The following is a 17,524-nucleotide window of genomic DNA, read 5'->3' on the forward strand; positions in this document are numbered from 1 at the left end:
TTTTTTTTTTCTTTAGTGTTTCTAGCTCCGTTAAGGTTACTTACGTGACCCTTTTAAAACTCAGCTCAGTATTACCACTTGCAGTTGGTATTTAACTTTATTTTTTCCTGATCGTTGTTATTTGAATCTAAAGAAAACTTTCAAGCCCTGTTTTTAACAAAATAAAGTCAAGCTCATGATATAAATTGGGTTAATAGAGGTGTTTGCTTGTTAACTGTGTTGCTTGAAAAGTTTTCTTGTTCTGTTTTATGGTTCACTTGGTCTACAAGAGTAGACCAGGAGTTATCTTCTTTCTATTACTGTTCTTGCTGGACTTGCACATTTAGTGTGGTTTTTTTGGGCAAATTCTTTTCAACTATGTCCCCTCTTGTCCTTCATTCTAGAACAAGCTTATAATGTCTATGTGGAATGTCACAGAAGTGTCATGTCTACCACATATGAAGAGTGAGGCTATACTGGTATATTAAATGTTTAATACGTATATATTTAGTGCTTCTATTGCAAGGCATTAATGCAGCTTTCTCTGTGATGTTCTTGCATAGTGATTTCAGCAAGCCTTTGATATCTGCTGGAGGAAAGTTTTCAAGCTGTATCTTGTGAAGTTAAACAGGTAAAATCCTGTTTCTCTTTTGCTTAAATGTTCTCTCATATGTTGATGTTCCTGTATCTTGGGTGAAATGTTAGGAAACTCTTCATAGCTTGCTAGTCAGACTATACCACGTGATTTGTTATTAGGTTAGACTACCTGATGAAGAGCATGCTATAATCCATAGATGTGCTAAGAAATTCCTTTTCTTTGCCATTTAGGTGTGCAGAAGTAAAAGGAATTTCTTGGCTGGCTATTACTCCTATCTTTTTCAGTTTCTGGAGGCTATTAGGGTCCTTTCAGTCACTCCTGAAGATTTCCTGCATACCTCCAGAAACTTTTTTTTTCTCCTCTGGGAATGCGAAGAGGGGGATTTGTAATTCTGGGGGCAAAGATCAGAAAAGAAGGGAGAGCAGGGGTGCTGTGTGTAATGCAGGTTTATGATTGGTGTTCATTTGTTGTTGCTTCCTTCTGGTTTCTGCTCCCATCTGCTCCCAGAAGTAGTGCTGAAGATGGAATGCAAACTTCCTTAGAGCATACACTGAAACAGTTTCTGATGTTGTGCACAAATGGACCCATGACTCATTTTCTTGGGGTAAAAAATTATGTAAGAACTATATATTTAAAAAAAAACAATCCTTTTCACTCCAGAGAATGTTAAAATGTTAAGTACTGTAGGAAGTGATAGTTCTTCATTTGCACATACAACTTGAATGTGGCTTTTCGTGTGTTCAGAAGGGTGAGAATTACGGTGTAGCAGAAACCAGTAACATTCTTGGTTTTCAAGTGTTTGAGTCTAAAATTAGTCTCTTAAGTCTGGCTAATTTTAGGGTTTAATATTGGGCAGCTTAAGTAGGATTGTGATTTTTTTCTGGGAAAAGTTGCTATCAAAGCAAGTTTGTTTTATCATTGTAAAAAAATTAGCGTTTACAACTAGTTTATTTTCCTTTATTCTATGAAAAAGTCAAAAACTTCTGTAAAAATGGTAGCATGATGGACTCTGAGAAAGATAGGAGCTTTGAGTGGTATGGAAAATACAGGAATGCTTCAGACTGCAGCAATTTTTGCAATATAGGCCAAATAATTTTTTCCTTTCTGGCTTGTGTTGCTGGGTTTGTGTGGTGGTTTGGTTGTAGTAGTTGTGTATTTTCCTTCCTATTGGAAACTTAGGGCTTGGCAGTAGTAGTAGACTAGCCATAAAATAATATTGAAGAGTTTGCTGTATAGTGGAAGTGCTCTGGTTTTTGCATTTCTGTTTGAGCACATGCTTCAGTATCTGATTCATGCCATCAGCATCAGCAGGATTGCATTGTCCTATATATAAATGTGCTTATTTGTAGAAGTCCCTCCTTTAATAGGAAGCAGAGATGACAAATTGCTCTGGCATGAGAACCCAGTTCATTGCTTTCTCAGTATCACAGGACCAGCTAATATATTATTCTGTCTTGATCAAAATGTTTTTTATATCAGTGAATAATACAGTATGCAAGATGTTTGTCCATCCTTGGACTTGACTTGACTGTACATTTCTGTATATGTGTCTAAACTTGTACAGTATCAGTGTTTCCAGCAACTGAAGAGTGGTTGATAGTAGAAAATTCTGTATTTTGACATGGCTAATTGTAGTAGGCTTCTGCAGTTTTCAGTTAAAATTGTCTTGCTGGTTTTTGGTACTGTTGGAATCCTGCATCAAAATAAACTCTTCATTTCCATATGGGGAGTTTTATCCTACCCAATTCTCCTGACTAATTCTAATTCCTATTGTCGTACTCTATATGTATTTTCCAGTCTTGCTGCTTGTAAAGTTCTTCTGCCTTTATTACTTCAAAAAATGATCATAAACCTAAATCGGTCTTGGGGGGATACTCACTGGAAAGGAAGATCTGATGCTGTAGTCAGTTTGCTGCTGGGAGACAGGAAGCTATTTGAAATCCTTTTACACAGGGCAGGTGGCAACATTCTTATTCAGCTTTCTTGATAAGCATGAAGAGATCCTAAACATCATGAACTTTTACTAAGATTTTTAGCTTTTCAGTGTCCTTTTTTAGAATGGATTAATATTTTTCTCTCTAATTTAGCATGGTAAATGCTTTGAAAATCAGATTTAAGACCTTGTTCTGCAGAGGCTTAATATTCTGCACAACAGTATTAGCTGTAGCTGTTAAATGACGTTTCTTTAATCAGCAAAAATTATGAAATAATACCTGTTTTTGATTTTGTTAGTTCCTTGAGGCAAATGTAACTGTACTCTTTTATAGCATAGAAGCAGAAAGGATCTAAATGAGATGTATTTGACAGAGCTGTAGTGATTGAAAAATCTATGTTGTTGAACTTTATGCATTTGTCACTTTTCCTAAAAAGTGGTTTTTGTACCCAAATGACATTAAGACACTAAAAACTGAATGAGTTCGATTGCATGTAGTTGAAAACTTCTGTAAAGTGTTAGACGTAATTTATAGCATTTATTTGTTCCTCACTAATGAAAGCTGCATTCACTGCTGTTGTAGTCTTAAAAAAATTATCCTATTTCTTTCTGAGATAGTCGATCTGATTCTTCTAAAAAGTCCTTTTTGACTAATATTATGTAACTACAAAACTAAGAAAGCTCATATAAGCTGAAAATGCTTGTCTAGTGACACTTCTTAGTGCTGACAGATGCCTGGCTTCTATTATATATATGTATAAACATCTACTTTTCTTCAATAGTAAAACTTAAGCTGACTTTACCAGCTATAACAGTGCTTTCAGGTCCCAAGAAAGCCACTGACTTGAGCTTGGCTCCCTCCTCCTTTTTCTGTTGATGTTTGGGATTACATGGCTGCTGAAGGTGGGTGAGGAACCTTTGATTATGGTCATAGCACTTGACAGAATCTCAAGATAAATTTTCCCAGTTCTTCAATTCTTATCATATTAACATTCATAACATAGGAAGCAAATAATTCCCAAAGGATGACCTCTTGCCTGCATGTATTATTATTTGTTTGGATTTTGTTTAAATTCAAAAGTTATACATATTCCTGCTCGTGGCAGGGGGTTCGAACTGGGTGATCTTTAAGATCCCTTCCAACCCAAACCAGTCTGGAATATTCCACATAGGGTAATGGAATCTGTACTGTTTTATTCTTAACTGAAAGGTATGTTTTGTACTTTTTATTATCATTATGAAAGAAAGTGAGGGATGTCTTATGTGTTAGTGTATTTTACTAATGAAGTATTTAATTGGGTGTTGTTACCTTTATAATTTATGAAGATTCTCTCTATGTTCAAAAAACCTTATAAAAGATGCCTAGCAATAGTAAGGATTTTTTCTGCTTTCAGTTTCACAGAGGACTTGCTCTTCATGCATAAGGGATGTGCTTCAACTCTCCATACCCTTTTGCACTTTCTGTGTGCCCATTCAATCTCTGCTTCTGAAATTCTTGCTAAATGTATTCCCCAAGGGTTTTGTTTGTCCTTCTTCCAGAGTTGCTTCCAAAGATCCTGCCTCAATTACAAGACAAAGGAAAGCAGTTGGGTAGACACAGACCCAAGAAGTAGCAATCAGCATTGGCCTTCAGTGATCAGCATGGAAAACCATGAGTTTATGCATCCAGAAGTGGCTGTGTTTTCTTTCTGTTGTGCCTAAAAAATACATGTAATGAATTACAAACTTTGCAGGAAAAAATGCAGAAAGGAAATGTAAAGATGCAAGTAGTTCTGTGGACTGTCATCCTAACGGAGTTGTTGGGTGAACAGAATAAGATCTCAGGGCCTTTAGCTGTATCGGTTAAAAAAAACCCTGCATTAAATATAAATGGAAACGGAGTAGGAAAAGTTAGGTGTAGTCAGGTTTTAGGAAATGGGAAGAATGCCCAGACACTGGCAATCTGGGCAATGGAGAATTTTCCACTGCTGAACAAAAGATGTGGGAGGAAGATTAACAGTAAGTCACAGTTCATTTGGCTTGAAGGTTGACATGCAGCTACAAAGAAATGTCAAGAGACTGAGGTTTTGGTTTAGACAAGAGAGCAGATGTGAAACAGCACTTGTCAGGCCACACCTGGAATATTGAGTTCAGCTTTGGTCCTTGCTCTACAAAAAAGATGTGGACAGACTGAGATGGTCCAGAAAAGGGCCACAAAGGTGACTAAAGGACTAGGAAGCCTGCCAGATGAGGAAAGGCTGAGAGAGCTGTGTTTGTTTGTTCAGCCTTGAGAAAAGAAGACTCGGGGTGACCTTACTACCATGTTCCAGTATTTAAAGAGTGGATACAAAAAAGATGGAGATGTGGAGTCACATGGGGAAATGGACATGGGTTACTCCTGGGGAGATAGCAACTGGGCACAAGAGGAAAATTTTTCACAATGAGAGCAATCAGCCATTGGAATAAACTCCCCAGGGAAGGGGTGGATTTCCCAACACTGGACACTAAAATTCGGCTGGACAGTGCTGGGACATCTAGTCTAGGTCATGCTTTGCCTAGGAACATTGGACCAGATGATTCTTGAGGCCCCTTCTAATCTGATATTTTATGATTCTGTGATCTGTGAATTTCCATCATAGAGATGAGAGTTTGAGAGCAGTGATGAAGGTGGCTGAAGGCTAGGATTCTTGGTCTAAGATTTTGCTGCAGAAGAGATCAATCAGGGACATCATTATTGCACTGAAGTGGAAGGAAGTTTAGTTTGGAGGAGGTCTGTATGAAATTTAAGAGGGTGCATTTAGGAGTAAAACAGAGTGCCTGTGTCAGCAAGTTAATTCTCTCCTCTGTAGCATGGTCTAAAGAAGTTTAATGATGGGAAGCGAGGAGGGCTGGCATCCAAACTGGAAGCCATGCCTTTGTAGAAGACCAAGGAAGCAAGCTAGCGGAGCTTAAGCTGGTACAAGTAATAGTAAAGGAAGGCAGGAAATAGGAATGTGAAGATCAAGGGAAAGTGTGACAGCAAGAGGAAAATTTCCGATACTGGTTGGAGAGGAGTAAGAGGACTTGAATGAGGACTCTGTCTCATGTTCCTTGTATTTAAGAAGCCATACTGATGTCATATGCAAATGTAACCACTTCCTAGAAACAAATTCTCCTGTCACCTTTGTCTGAAAGAAGCCACTCGAGGAATTTGCAATTCAGGTTTATTTTCTGGGCAGTGAGGGGCATTACATATTTCTCCAGTGTCCTTGTGTTATATACTCTATATACTAGGAGAATATGATGGGATTGTGATGTGTGGATGTTACAAAATCGTGTATGCTGCAAGATTGGAGGGAGAAGCAACTTTTGTAGTTGACATGTGAAATGGTTTTTAGGCACTGACTCTACATTTTTTGGGGTGTTGAGTTTTTTGTTGGTTGGGTTTTTTTTTTGTAGTATTAGTGCCTACCTTTATTTCACTCTGTCTCTAAAAGTAGCCTCTGGTTGAAGTTTAAATTTGAGAAAATTCAGAATTTCCACAAAGGGCTTTATTTCTAGATGACAGACTTACACAAACACTTATGTGCTTTAACAGTTCTTGTCTATCTGCTGAAAATCCAAATAATACACTGGGGGTCCTTTCACTCTGGTGACCAAGTGCTCTGCTTTTTCATATGAGAGAGCAGTTACTGGTGGCCAGTTTTCTTGCCTCCATGCTAATTTTTGTTTCCTTTTTTGATCTCAAATCTCACGAAGTAATCTGAAAGCGTTTTGGGTTGTTTTACTTTTCTTGCTATTTATTTCTGAAGAGCCTGCTGTGTCACAGCAGATAGGAGACACGTTAAAAATCATTGTCCTGACAAGTGAGGCTTTAGTAGCCTTTAAGTTCATAAGGCTCGCTACTGCGTGCGTGATTAAAGCACATGAAGTTTTGGTTAGTGATTTGGTTATCAAGCATTATCATTTGTGGTCTTCTTTGAATGGCATTTAGACAGCTTTGGAATGTTATGTGCATAGTTCTTCTGCATAAGCAGCTGCAATGGTTATTTACAGGGTTTCTTTTAAAAAATCTTGAACGTGTTTCTAGTTTTGGATTCTCATTTAAGTCTATTTATGGTTCCTGCTGGCAAAAGAGAGTCTAATCGCAGATTTGTTTAACAATACTGCTTGTTTTAAAGTAGCTACTGCTGTTGTTTTATGGTACTTGAACCTTTCTGTCTTTTGAGACTTCAGAGTAAAGTGGGGGGGAAGGGGGGGCACTAGAAGGAAGCAGCAGCTTTCTGTTAGGTAAGGGATTTTGAAGATTTACTCAAAATACTCTATATCATAAGAGTTTGCTTATGTAGCCTAGAGGCGGGGTTGGGGTGGGTAGTTGAATAGGGAAACTGTTTGACAGATTTGGGTATATGTGTTTATGCTGGGATTCTTTCCAATCTTACATTTTTAGATGGATCCTTTCTGAGGTTGCCTTTCTTTCACTCTTGAGTATTTGAATGTGGTGCTATCTACATGCATTAAACTGTTGCTGACTCTTTCTTATGCTAGATGGGCAGCTTGTTGGTGGTTGGTTATGACTTGGGGGGATGTCCGCTGCTCACACATTTTCAATCTTCTAATTCTTTTTATTCTGTATTTTCAATAGTCTGTATTTTATTCTGTATTTCAGAACTACTTTCTTAGTTTTTGTTGCTTAAGAACTCTGAAGAAACATGAGTGGTGGGTGGCAGCGCTGAGGTGATGGCGGCACCCGCCATCTTGTGGGGTGGATAGGCTGGTGGAAGAGGTGGGATGTGGAGCTGCCGAGGCCACCTCCAGGGCAGCGCTCTTCCCATGGAGGCAAGAGCGGATGGTGTTGTCCTACCGTGGGGCTTCAGGCAAGCCCTACGAGGAAGGCAATCCTTTTGGCAGCGTCCGGGCAGAACCGTGCTCTGTCATCGCTGTGTAACAAGATCCCACCTTTCCATACTTGCAGGCAGTCATTTTCACCAGGAATGCCCTTCCTGCCAGAGGTAAAGTGCTGCTTTTCCACCAGGGAGCTGGCACCCTCAGCCCTTGCTCGTGCTAAGCCCAGAAGGTGGAAGAGAAGCTGCATGGAGACCTCAGAGCAGCCCTTCAGTATCTGAAGGGGGCCTACAAGGATGCTGGAGAGGGACTCTTCATTAGGTACTGTAGTGATAGGACAAGGGGTGATGGGTTCAAACTTAAACAGGGGAAGTTTAGATTGGATATAAGGAGGAAATTCTTTACTGTAAGGGTGGTGAGGCACTGGAATGGGTTGCCCAGGGAAGTTGTGAATGCTCCATCCCTGTCTGCTCAAAGACATAGTGTTGGGTGACATGGTTTAGTGTGAGGTGTCCCTGCCCATGGCAGGGGGTTGGAACAAGATGATCTTGAGGTCCTTTCCAACCGAAACCATTCTATGATTCTTTATACTTGAATATATTTGATAAAATATGTCTTCAGCTGGAATGTAGAATATGACATCTCCTGTAGTTCATGCTGTCTGTCTCTGGTAATTGCACAGAGGATATTTCTGCAGAAGCTCTTGGACAATCTCCTGTAAACTTCCTCAAATACCTGTTGACCTTTCTATTCATCTTACTGTTTTCTCATGTTTGTCTCAAAATGTCACTTCCTGGAAGACTTGGAGCTGCTCATACAATTAGTACTAGAGTTTTTCATCTCTATTGAGTCTCGGTGTATTTTCTTGAAATACTTAGTTCTGCTGAGTGACTGAAGGCAAGTAGGCCATCATTCAAATCTCCTTAATGACTCTAATTGTATTATAGTGCTGTAGAAATCGGCAGCTTTTTTATGTTTCTATAGCGGATCCTGCAGTGTAAATAGACATGAGTTGAAAACTTGTTTTCCTATTTATGGCTGTTTCATGCAGTTTGAATCTAGAAATAGATGAAGATGGCAGAGTGATAGAGCTTTTATTATTACTGTTGTATGCAGCACCTGGGACTGAAAATATAAAGAAAAGGTAAAGGCAAAATATTCATTGCACTTGATCTTGAAGGTGTGCAAAGCAGATCACTTTAGTGAGTCAGACTCACTATAACTACACATATGTAATGAATCTCTTTCATATTTCTGGGGACATGCATGTGAACCAGGGGTTTTACCAAGCCCTTTTCAATTTATGAGTAAAGCATGCTCATTGTAAAGCATCATCTCCAAATTCAGTTGATGTGGATATACCTATACCTTGAACATCTTTTTCTTAAGGTCTGAGATAGGCTGTTATCCTGTTTTTCTAAAAATTCTTTCTTTTGGAGGAAGAATTTCAATATTTATTAACAAAATGGTAGATCTGGTCAGAAGGTAAAGACTGACGCTTGCAGGAACTCTTTTGAAAATAAGAACCATACCTCCAAAGTACATTATCCCCACACTGAAATATTTCTGATTCTTAAATGTTCAGCAGTGCTTCGTATTTCTCATCCTCTGTAAGCCATCTCTTTGGCTCCTGCACAGCCTGCTGCCTCTTGATTCTGGGGAATGATGTGTCTCGTTCTGGCAACCTCATTCTCATTCTCTTTAGCTGCATCTTACGCAAAGCCCTCTGCTAGTGTTGAAAAGCTTTCCAGACTACACATTTCATGCTTTCAAGTCTTTTGCTTGATAGGAAATTTCAGCTGCTTTCGTTACAGAATTGAGCACTTTACTGCCACAGCGAGTGTAACTTCTGCAAAAATACAAGGAAGCTTATTTTCTCCTGTGAGTCATAGTAGAAGTAAAAGTTATCTTAAATATTACTCGTATTATCTCTCTTTAGAAGAGATAGTTGTTTCTTTGCTCTACAGTTGAGGGAGAGAAGCACTGCTACTGCTCAACAATATTAATGAGTTTGGATTTGATAGTCAAAGTTGAGGAGCACAGTCCTTTGTTTTTTGTTTGGGAGAAATGTGGATGTGCTGTGCGCCATGTTGAGAAAAGTGGCTGAGGAACTTCAGTTTCAAAGCCTTTCAGTCAGTCTGTCTGTCTGTTAAAAAGTTGCATTGTATTTCTAGTACGGAAATATTGAAAGGTAATAATGCTGCTATAACCTCTTAAAATTCAAACCTAATAGCACTTCAGAAAGATGGAAGGGCTAATAAAACATTCTGTGTAACAGCGCATTTTGCTGAGACCATTTATGTTGCGGTACTGTGGCTTTCCCCCTGCATGCTAAGCGCATTGACCTGTAAACTGGGAAGTTATTTTCTGAATGATGACAAGTGATACCAGTTTTGTCAACTTGAGAATAAAATGTGTGCCTAAGTGTCTTGGAGCTTTTGAGCCCAAGCTAAAGAATGGGGAAAAGAGTGTATAAATTTTACCTTAAAAATATACTGCATGTCCATGAGATAGCAGTCAGGGTTGGTGCGCTGGGGGTTTGAACTGTGAATATTTGGAACTGAAAGCTTGATTTATTGCATTTTGACTTAAAATCAGCTCTCCCTTGGCAGAAGACTGTAAGTCATAAACCTTGCACAAAATGAATCAGTCTGGTGGGATTGCTCTGATACAATAGTATCATAACTCTCTGCAAGCTATTCATTATTAGCTTTGTTCTTTGACCTTCTTTTTGTAAAGGTGAAGCAGTGCTTGTAAATGACGTTATATGATCTTGATCTGTGAGATTAATAAATCCAGTTCTGCTATACTTGCAAAGCTCAGTAAAATCTGTCCGTGTCCCCAAACAATCCAACGCAGCAGCCCAGCAAGCTTCTTAATATTGATTTCAGTCTCTGGAAGCATTAGCAGTTCACCACAGACTTTGACAACAAAATGAGGAATATATTATATAATATAAATTGGGATATTTTCCCTACAAAATTTGTTAAAAATATTTGACAATATTTGGTTAACAGTTATCAATCTTGGGTTGTTTTTCTTTTTTTTCTGTAAACTTTTGGATTGGCTTTTAATTGCAGTTGGTCTGGATGATCACTGGAGGTCCCTTCCAACTGAACTTCTCTAATTCTCACATATCAAATGGTGGTTTCTCTTCATTGGTATGTTTTCAGTATACTGGAAAAAAACCCCATGCAATGTGGGTCAAGTGATTCCTCCTGAAAGCAGTTAGGCTAAGCTTGATATTTATTACATGGCTTGCTGCTTGACTGCCTTTCTTTCCATTATCCACCGACTCCTCCCTAATGCTTTTTGAGGAAAAGGTATTTTTGCCTGGGGGAGGAACTGGGAGGGAGTGTGGGTGGTTTTGTTGTGTTTTTTTTGTTGTTGTTGGTTTTTTTTGTTTGTTTTTAACTAGTGCTTGTTTTAAATCCTTACAACTATTCTGGCTTACATTAGTCACTAAGCAACTTGATATTTTAAAGAAGCTTGAAAAGGTTAGGTTATATTGAGAGTCTGATGTGTAGCTTCCTGATGCCTTGAAATATTTTGAGACTGGAATGAGCCATTTTTGTCTCTTGTTTAACCCAGGCTCTAAAACAGTAAGCTTCATTTTGCATGTGAATCTCGAAATCTTTACTGATCATTAAAGATCGTGATAGAAGATTGTGCTTTTAGAACCAAGATGATGTTGGTTTTGTTGACAGTGAGTTTCAAAACCATGCTTTACTGAAAGCTCTTATGTTCCTAAATAGCTTTATAATTAACTCTGTGTTTAATGTGTGAGGTTTATGGACGCACTGATTGGAGCAATGAATTCTGAATTCAAGATAAAACATGCTGTGGTGGAGTTTGCAGCTCTTGCAGCTCCCAACTTATTGGCAGTAAAAGGAGTGGCTGTGAATCTTTTCTTTTAAATGGTGGTTACTGCAGATCTTGAAAAGTTGTGTACAATGTATTTATTGTGCACAAGACTAGGAAGAGCCCTTCTGATCTTCTTTCTTAAACTGAATGATTGCTAGATGTGCCTCTGCACACATCTGTAGTTGAATTACAGGGTGTAGGGCTTTTTCTCTCTAAATTCTTGAGTAGGTAAGCAAAGGTGCTTGCAGATAAAACCCAATGATACATCTTTCCACAATAACGTTGCTGGTGTGTGCCCTGTTCTTCTGGAGTTCATGGCAAAAGGACTGGAGGATTCTGAACAAGCATAATAAAGTAAACTTGTCTGAGTCATTGGAATTACTTGGAGTAAAGCGGCTTGGATGTGGGTTCTGTTTTGAAGCTGCGTTTTGTTTATAAGCAGTGTGGTTTTTATTAATGAGATGCTGACTAATATTTGTGTCTCTAGAGAAGAAGAGGAACGTCTGAGAAATAAGATCCGAGCAGATCATGAAAAGGCACTGGAAGAGGCTAAGGAGAAATTGAAGAAATCACGTGATGAGATTCAAGCTGAGATTCAGACAGAAAAGAACAAAGTAGTGCAAGAGTTGAAAAAGAAAGACAGCAAGCCACTGCCCCCCGTTCCTTTACCAAATCTTATAGGGATAAACAGTGGAGAACCAGCAGACCCGGATATCCGAGAGAAGAGGAACAAAATTAAAGAGGTAAAGATGATGATGATGTGGTTCTACCTGTTCTTGTATCTGATAGCAGTTATTTATACACTGTTCAGTTGCTGTTATGATTTATATTAAAAATGGGACTACAAAATCTTTTTGAATAAACAATAAGCTAAAAGTGCACATAAAGTATTAATGAACATCAGCATTATTGCATGTGTTTAGTTGCATGTTGGGGTGTTAATATTTCACTGGAGAACAACTTAAAAGTTATTTTAAGGGTTTATTAAACTTATTGGTATGGGTTCAAAGCGGGTTTGTCATTAACACACAAAACAGCAACAACTACATCTTTAAAGCAGAGACTGACTTTGTCAGATTCCAGTCAAAGGAAGAGATATGTTAGTGCGGCACAAGATACTTTAAAATGTTGAAAAAAGTGGATTGAAAATATAAGGGAAAATAAAGACCTGCTCCTAAATTTGCAAATTACTGAGTTATGACATGCTTTTCAAAATAAGATTTAAATGGGTCTAAAACCTGGGATTTCATTTAAGTAGATTGCCTTGTTTACCTGTAAAACATTCAAACTAAGATGCTGGCTTAGGCTTTTGGTTCTGTGGCAGATTATCTGGTGGAATTGCTGTTTCTGGTCTCACTCTTCCACTCCTGGTTGGCAGTGAGACTCATTGTCCTCTTTTGTACTGGCAATGCCAATTTCCTGTTATTAATGCCAGGCATTTTCTGAGTTTGTACTTCTAACAGGGATGTCAGGAACATTGTACAGCAGGTTTTTTTGTTTGTTTGATTGTTTTGTTTTTTTTTTGTCCCTGCAATCTTATTAGTTTTACGCCTAAAAAATTGGGTTCAGGCCAGAGATAGACAAGCCTGGGGTCTGTCACTAGAGAACACCCACGACCACAGCACTTGGCAGTTCCAGCAGCTTGATCTTTTATTGTAATCTATATTAGCTCATAAAATTAAACAAAAATAGGTCATTCATACCTGTCCTTGTAATAGGGAGAAGTTGCAGCTGGAGAGAATGCCATGCTGTGGGTAGATCACCCAAGTTGGTATTTTACTTTTGACTATTAATGATGACTAGATGAAATCCATCCTTACCAAATAACAAACAACTGCCTACGATAAGAGTGATGCATCATAGAGCTGTATCACTACTTGAATCTCTCAAGTAGCAAATCCTTCCCAGAAGGCATGCTTATTCTGTTTAGCAAAAGCACTTCTGACTGAGAAGTTGTATGTGATATTGGACCCCCTTGACCCTGCTTGGTTAGGGCTTTTCTCCAAAGTATGGCATTGAACTGTGGATTTCAAAAGGCTCTGCTGCTTTTCGAAACTGTGTCCTGTGAGAATATATAGAGGGTCTTGCTTTTCAAACTGTCTTGTGTAGGGTGAAGGTGAGCAGTGAATGGTATGGTCATGTAGTTGTGCAAGCTTCTTAATTTTAGCTGCTGATTACTGTATGTACGTACATTTGAGTGTGGCACTGATAGATTTAATGGGTGCAATAAAACTGAGTTGACCAAGTAATGTGAAAGTACTGAGTTCAGGTTCGGAAGAAATAATCAACTGAATTTCCTAGAGATCAAGCCTGGATTTGGAGGTAGGGTTGAGAATTAGCATTTGCATTTCTGATGTGGATTGGTCAGAATATAGACTGAGAGGAGATGGGGAGCTACTGGTTAATACAGAATGGCAATTTTCTTGGCAACATAACTATGAAGTTTAATAGCTCTTGCTGATCTAAACCTGAGAGTATAGCAATTTGTGAGTAAGGAATCCAGGGTAGTCTGTGAGTAAGGATAACCAGGTAGTAGTTCTGGTGATCCTTAGCTGCAGTTGCCACAAATCTCATGCTGTAAAAGGCTTACTTTTTTTGGCCTACATGTGAGTCATTTTGATAAGCTGGGTTTTTTATTGTGTAACTCATTGATGGCTCCTATTGTGACTTCTAACGTGTAGCTTTACATACACCAGATTTTTATGGGACTGTACATTAGGCGGGTACTTCAGTTAAGATAATTCTACATTTGTACTGATGAGTCTTCAGTAGTGTGACCACAATGCTTGAACAGTCCAGGATCACACTAGCACAATGGAAATTTGTCTTTGTTGTGTGAATTGCCTTCATTGAGTCAGTCTTGGTAGTACTGTACCTACCTACCAAGGGATCTCAAGAATTATTAATCTTTTTTGATGCAGGGCAGCAGCTTCTCAAATCTACAGCTAGATGTGTGAAGGTGCAGAATACAGGAGTGGAAGGTGTGCTAGTGAGAATGGACAAATGATAATGCTGAAGAACCTATTGTTCATACATTGTCATTTTTGTTTGGCCTCTGGCTCTGCTTTTGGATTTTGGCATCTGCTGTGTTGCAATGAATAGAGCAATGTCTGAGATAAATGTACATCTACAGTGTCATATGAAGAATATTTTGCCCAAAATCTGTTTTTGACAATATCAGGTATATCACAGAAGGCTGCAGGAATTCCAGAGATGCAAAGTGCATTTTAAAATATGTTACGACCATCACTGAGGTCTTCTGTCACTGTATTTTGTAACCAGTATAGAATAATATAAATAGTTTTTGTAGATAAGATAGACTTAGCAAAGGCAGAACAAGTTCTGGGAGACAGTATCTCTAACATAGGTCTACACCTTCCATATGTAACATTTCTGACATGCAAGACATAGTGATTTTGGATTGAGACCAGAAAAGTAGTACAGGGAAACTTCTAGCTCTTTGAAGGCTGCATAAATGGCTTCAGAACTGCAGGTGGTCCTGAGAAGGCATTTGGCTCATGCCTTGGTTGGCTTCTAAGTGTTCTGATGAAGTTGAGGAACTTGCTTTAGGCTGTTTAAATTGGAGAAAAAAAAAAAAATTAATTTATACAGCCTACTTTGACTAATATCAAGCAGTGGAAAAACTACAGAGGATTGGGTTGACTGTTGGGGATAGTTTGTAACATGCACATGGGCCTTTACAGTCGGGAGAAAACTGGAAAATATTCAAACAGGAAACCAGTTTCTGTACATTTTTACAGAAAATTTGTTGCTATTTTTTTCTTTCCAAAGCCCAACTTGGAAAAGTCCCTTTTTAACAGACCTCTGTATAAGAAGCAGTTTTGCAGCAGCTGAATATTTTAAAAGTGCATACTATGATTATTTTTTTAAAGTGCTTATAAAAGTTAAAAAAGAAAAATTGTAACGCTACTTGAGAGCTTTGTAAAGTGTTTGAAAGCTTTCTATAAGAAGAATGTTTACTGAACACAAAGAGGGGTGTTTATAAGCATCTTATGCTTATAGAATAAATCAGGAGCAGAATCTGCATGTCCTGTTTTTTGTCTTTTGGTTCTGATGTTTATATCTAGTATTACATTATTCTCAATTGTAGCTCATTCACAGTTTTGTGTAATTCATCTATATAATCATCTAGATCATCTAGTTCCAACCCCCCTGCCATGGGCAGGGACACCTCACACTAAACCATCTCACCCAAGGCTTCATCCAACCCGACCTTGAACGCTGCCAGGGATGGAGCATTCACAACCTGCCTGGGCAACCCATTCCAGTGCCTCTCCACCCTAACAGGAAAGAATTTCCTTCTTATATCCAATCTAAACTTCCCCTGTTTAAGTTTGAACCCGTTACCCCTTGTCCTGTCACTACAGTCCCTAATGAAGAGTCCCCCCCCAGCATCCCTATAGCCCCCCCTTCAGATACTGGAAGGCTGCTCTGAGGTCTCCACGCAGCCTTTTCCAGGCTGAACAGCCCCAACTTTCTCAGCCTGTCTTCATACGGGAGGTGCTCCAGTCCCCTGATCATCCCCATGGCCCTTCTCTGGACTTGTTCCAACAGTTCCATGTCCTTTTGATGTTGAGGACGCCAGAACTGCACACAATACTCCAGGGGAGGTCTCACAAGAGCAGAGTAGAGGGGCAGGATCACCTCCTTTGACCTGCTGGTCACGCTCCTTTTGATGCAGCCCAGGATACACTTGGCTTTCTGGGCTGCAAGCACCCACTGCCGGCTCATGTTCATTTTCTCATCAACCAGCACCCCCAAGTCCTTCTCCGCAGGTCTGCTCTGAATCTCTTCTCTGCCCAACCTGTAGCTGTGCCTGGGATTGCTCCGACCCAGCTGTAGGGCCTTGCACTTGGCCTGGTTAAACTTCATGAGGTTGGCATCAGCCCACCTCACAAGCATGTCAAGGTCCCTCTGGATGGCATTCCTTCCCTCCAGCATATCAGCTGAACCACACAGCTTGGTGTCATCGGCAAACTTGCTGAGGGCTCACTCAATCCCACTGTCCCTGTCAGAGACGAAGATGTTGAGCAAGACCAGTCCCAACACCGATCCCTGAGGGACACCACTCGTTGCTGGTCTCCAGCCGGACATGAAGCCATTGACCACAACTCTTTGTGTGCGGCCATCCAGCCAGTTCTTTATCCACCGAGTGGTCCATCCATCACATTGATGTCTCTCCAATTTAGAGACAAGGATGTCGTGTGGGACAGTATTGAACGCTTTGCACAAGTCCAGGTAGATGACATCAACTGCTCTACCCCTGTCCATCAGTTCCGTAGCCCCATCATAGAAGGCCACCAAATCCATCAGGCAGGACTACCCCTCAGTGAAGCCATGCTGGCTGTCAGCAAGCATCTTTGTTGTTTTTCATGTGCCTTGGCATGCCTTCCAGGAGAATCTTCTCCAAGATGTTGCCAGGCACAGAGGTGAGACTGACTGGTCTGTAATTCCCCGGGGCATCCATTTTCCCCTTCTTGAAAATGAGGGTTATATTTCCCTTTTTCCAGTCATCAGGAACTTCACCTGACTGCCAGGATTTTTCCAGTATGATGGCCAGCGGCTTAGCAACTTCATTCACCAGCTCCTTCAGGACCCATGGATGGATTTCATCAGGTCCCATTGACTTGTGTTCAGGCTTTTAAGATGGTCTCGAACCAGATCCTCTCCTACAGTGGGCCCAAGGTCTTAATTCTCACAGTCCCTGCATCTGCCTTCCAAGATCTGGGTGGTACAGTCAGAGCTTCTGCCGGTGAAGACCGAGGCAAAGAAGTCATTCAGAACCTCAGCCTTCTCCAAATCCTGTGTAGCCAGTTCTCCCGAGAGCTTCCAGAGGCAGCCTACGTTGTCCCTAGTCTGTCTTTTATTCACTGCGTACCTATAGAATCCCTTCCTGTTATCCTTAACATCCCTACCCAAGTTTAATTCTAACTGGGCCTTAGCTTTCCTAACCTGGTCCCTAGCTTCCCGAACAACATCCCTGTACTCTTCCCAGGCCGCCTGCCCTTGCTTCCACCTTTTATAAGCCTCTTTTTTCATTTGAATTTTCCTCAGCAGCTCCTTATCCATCCAAGGAGGTTTCCTGGCCCTCCTGCTGCACTTCCTTCTAGTTAGGTTGCAAATCCTTGAATATCAACCAGTGGGCTATGTCCCATGGAACCTTACTAAGCAGGCTTCTGAAGAGGGCGAAGTCTGCTCTTTTGAAGTCCAGGGCAGTGAGCTTGCTGCACGCTCTTCTCACTTTCCTGAGGATCTCAAATTCGACCATCTCCTGATCGCTGCATCTAAGGCTGCGCTGGAGCATCACATTTCTAACAAGCCCTTCC

General features: G+C 40.1%; 1 protein-coding gene across 1 annotated transcript in view; it reads left to right on the forward strand.

The window, feature by feature from the left end:
* The window catches only part of MAN1A2 (mannosidase alpha class 1A member 2), a 139,263-nt gene that overhangs the window by 18,791 nt on the left and 102,948 nt on the right, over positions 1-17,524 (forward strand). Inside the window, exon 2 of the mRNA XM_061454184.1 lies at positions 11,665-11,920. Within this exon, the coding sequence (XP_061310168.1) occupies positions 11,665-11,920 (256 nt within the window). The remainder of the gene's footprint in view (positions 1-11,664; positions 11,921-17,524) is intronic.

Source organism: Pezoporus flaviventris, unplaced genomic scaffold, assembly GCF_033815535.1.
Source record: "Pezoporus flaviventris isolate CSIRO_AGI_PZ_B2104156 unplaced genomic scaffold, CSIRO_AGI_Pfla_v1 ptg000015l, whole genome shotgun sequence".
NCBI classification, from domain to species: Eukaryota; Metazoa; Chordata; class Aves; order Psittaciformes; family Psittacidae; genus Pezoporus; species Pezoporus flaviventris.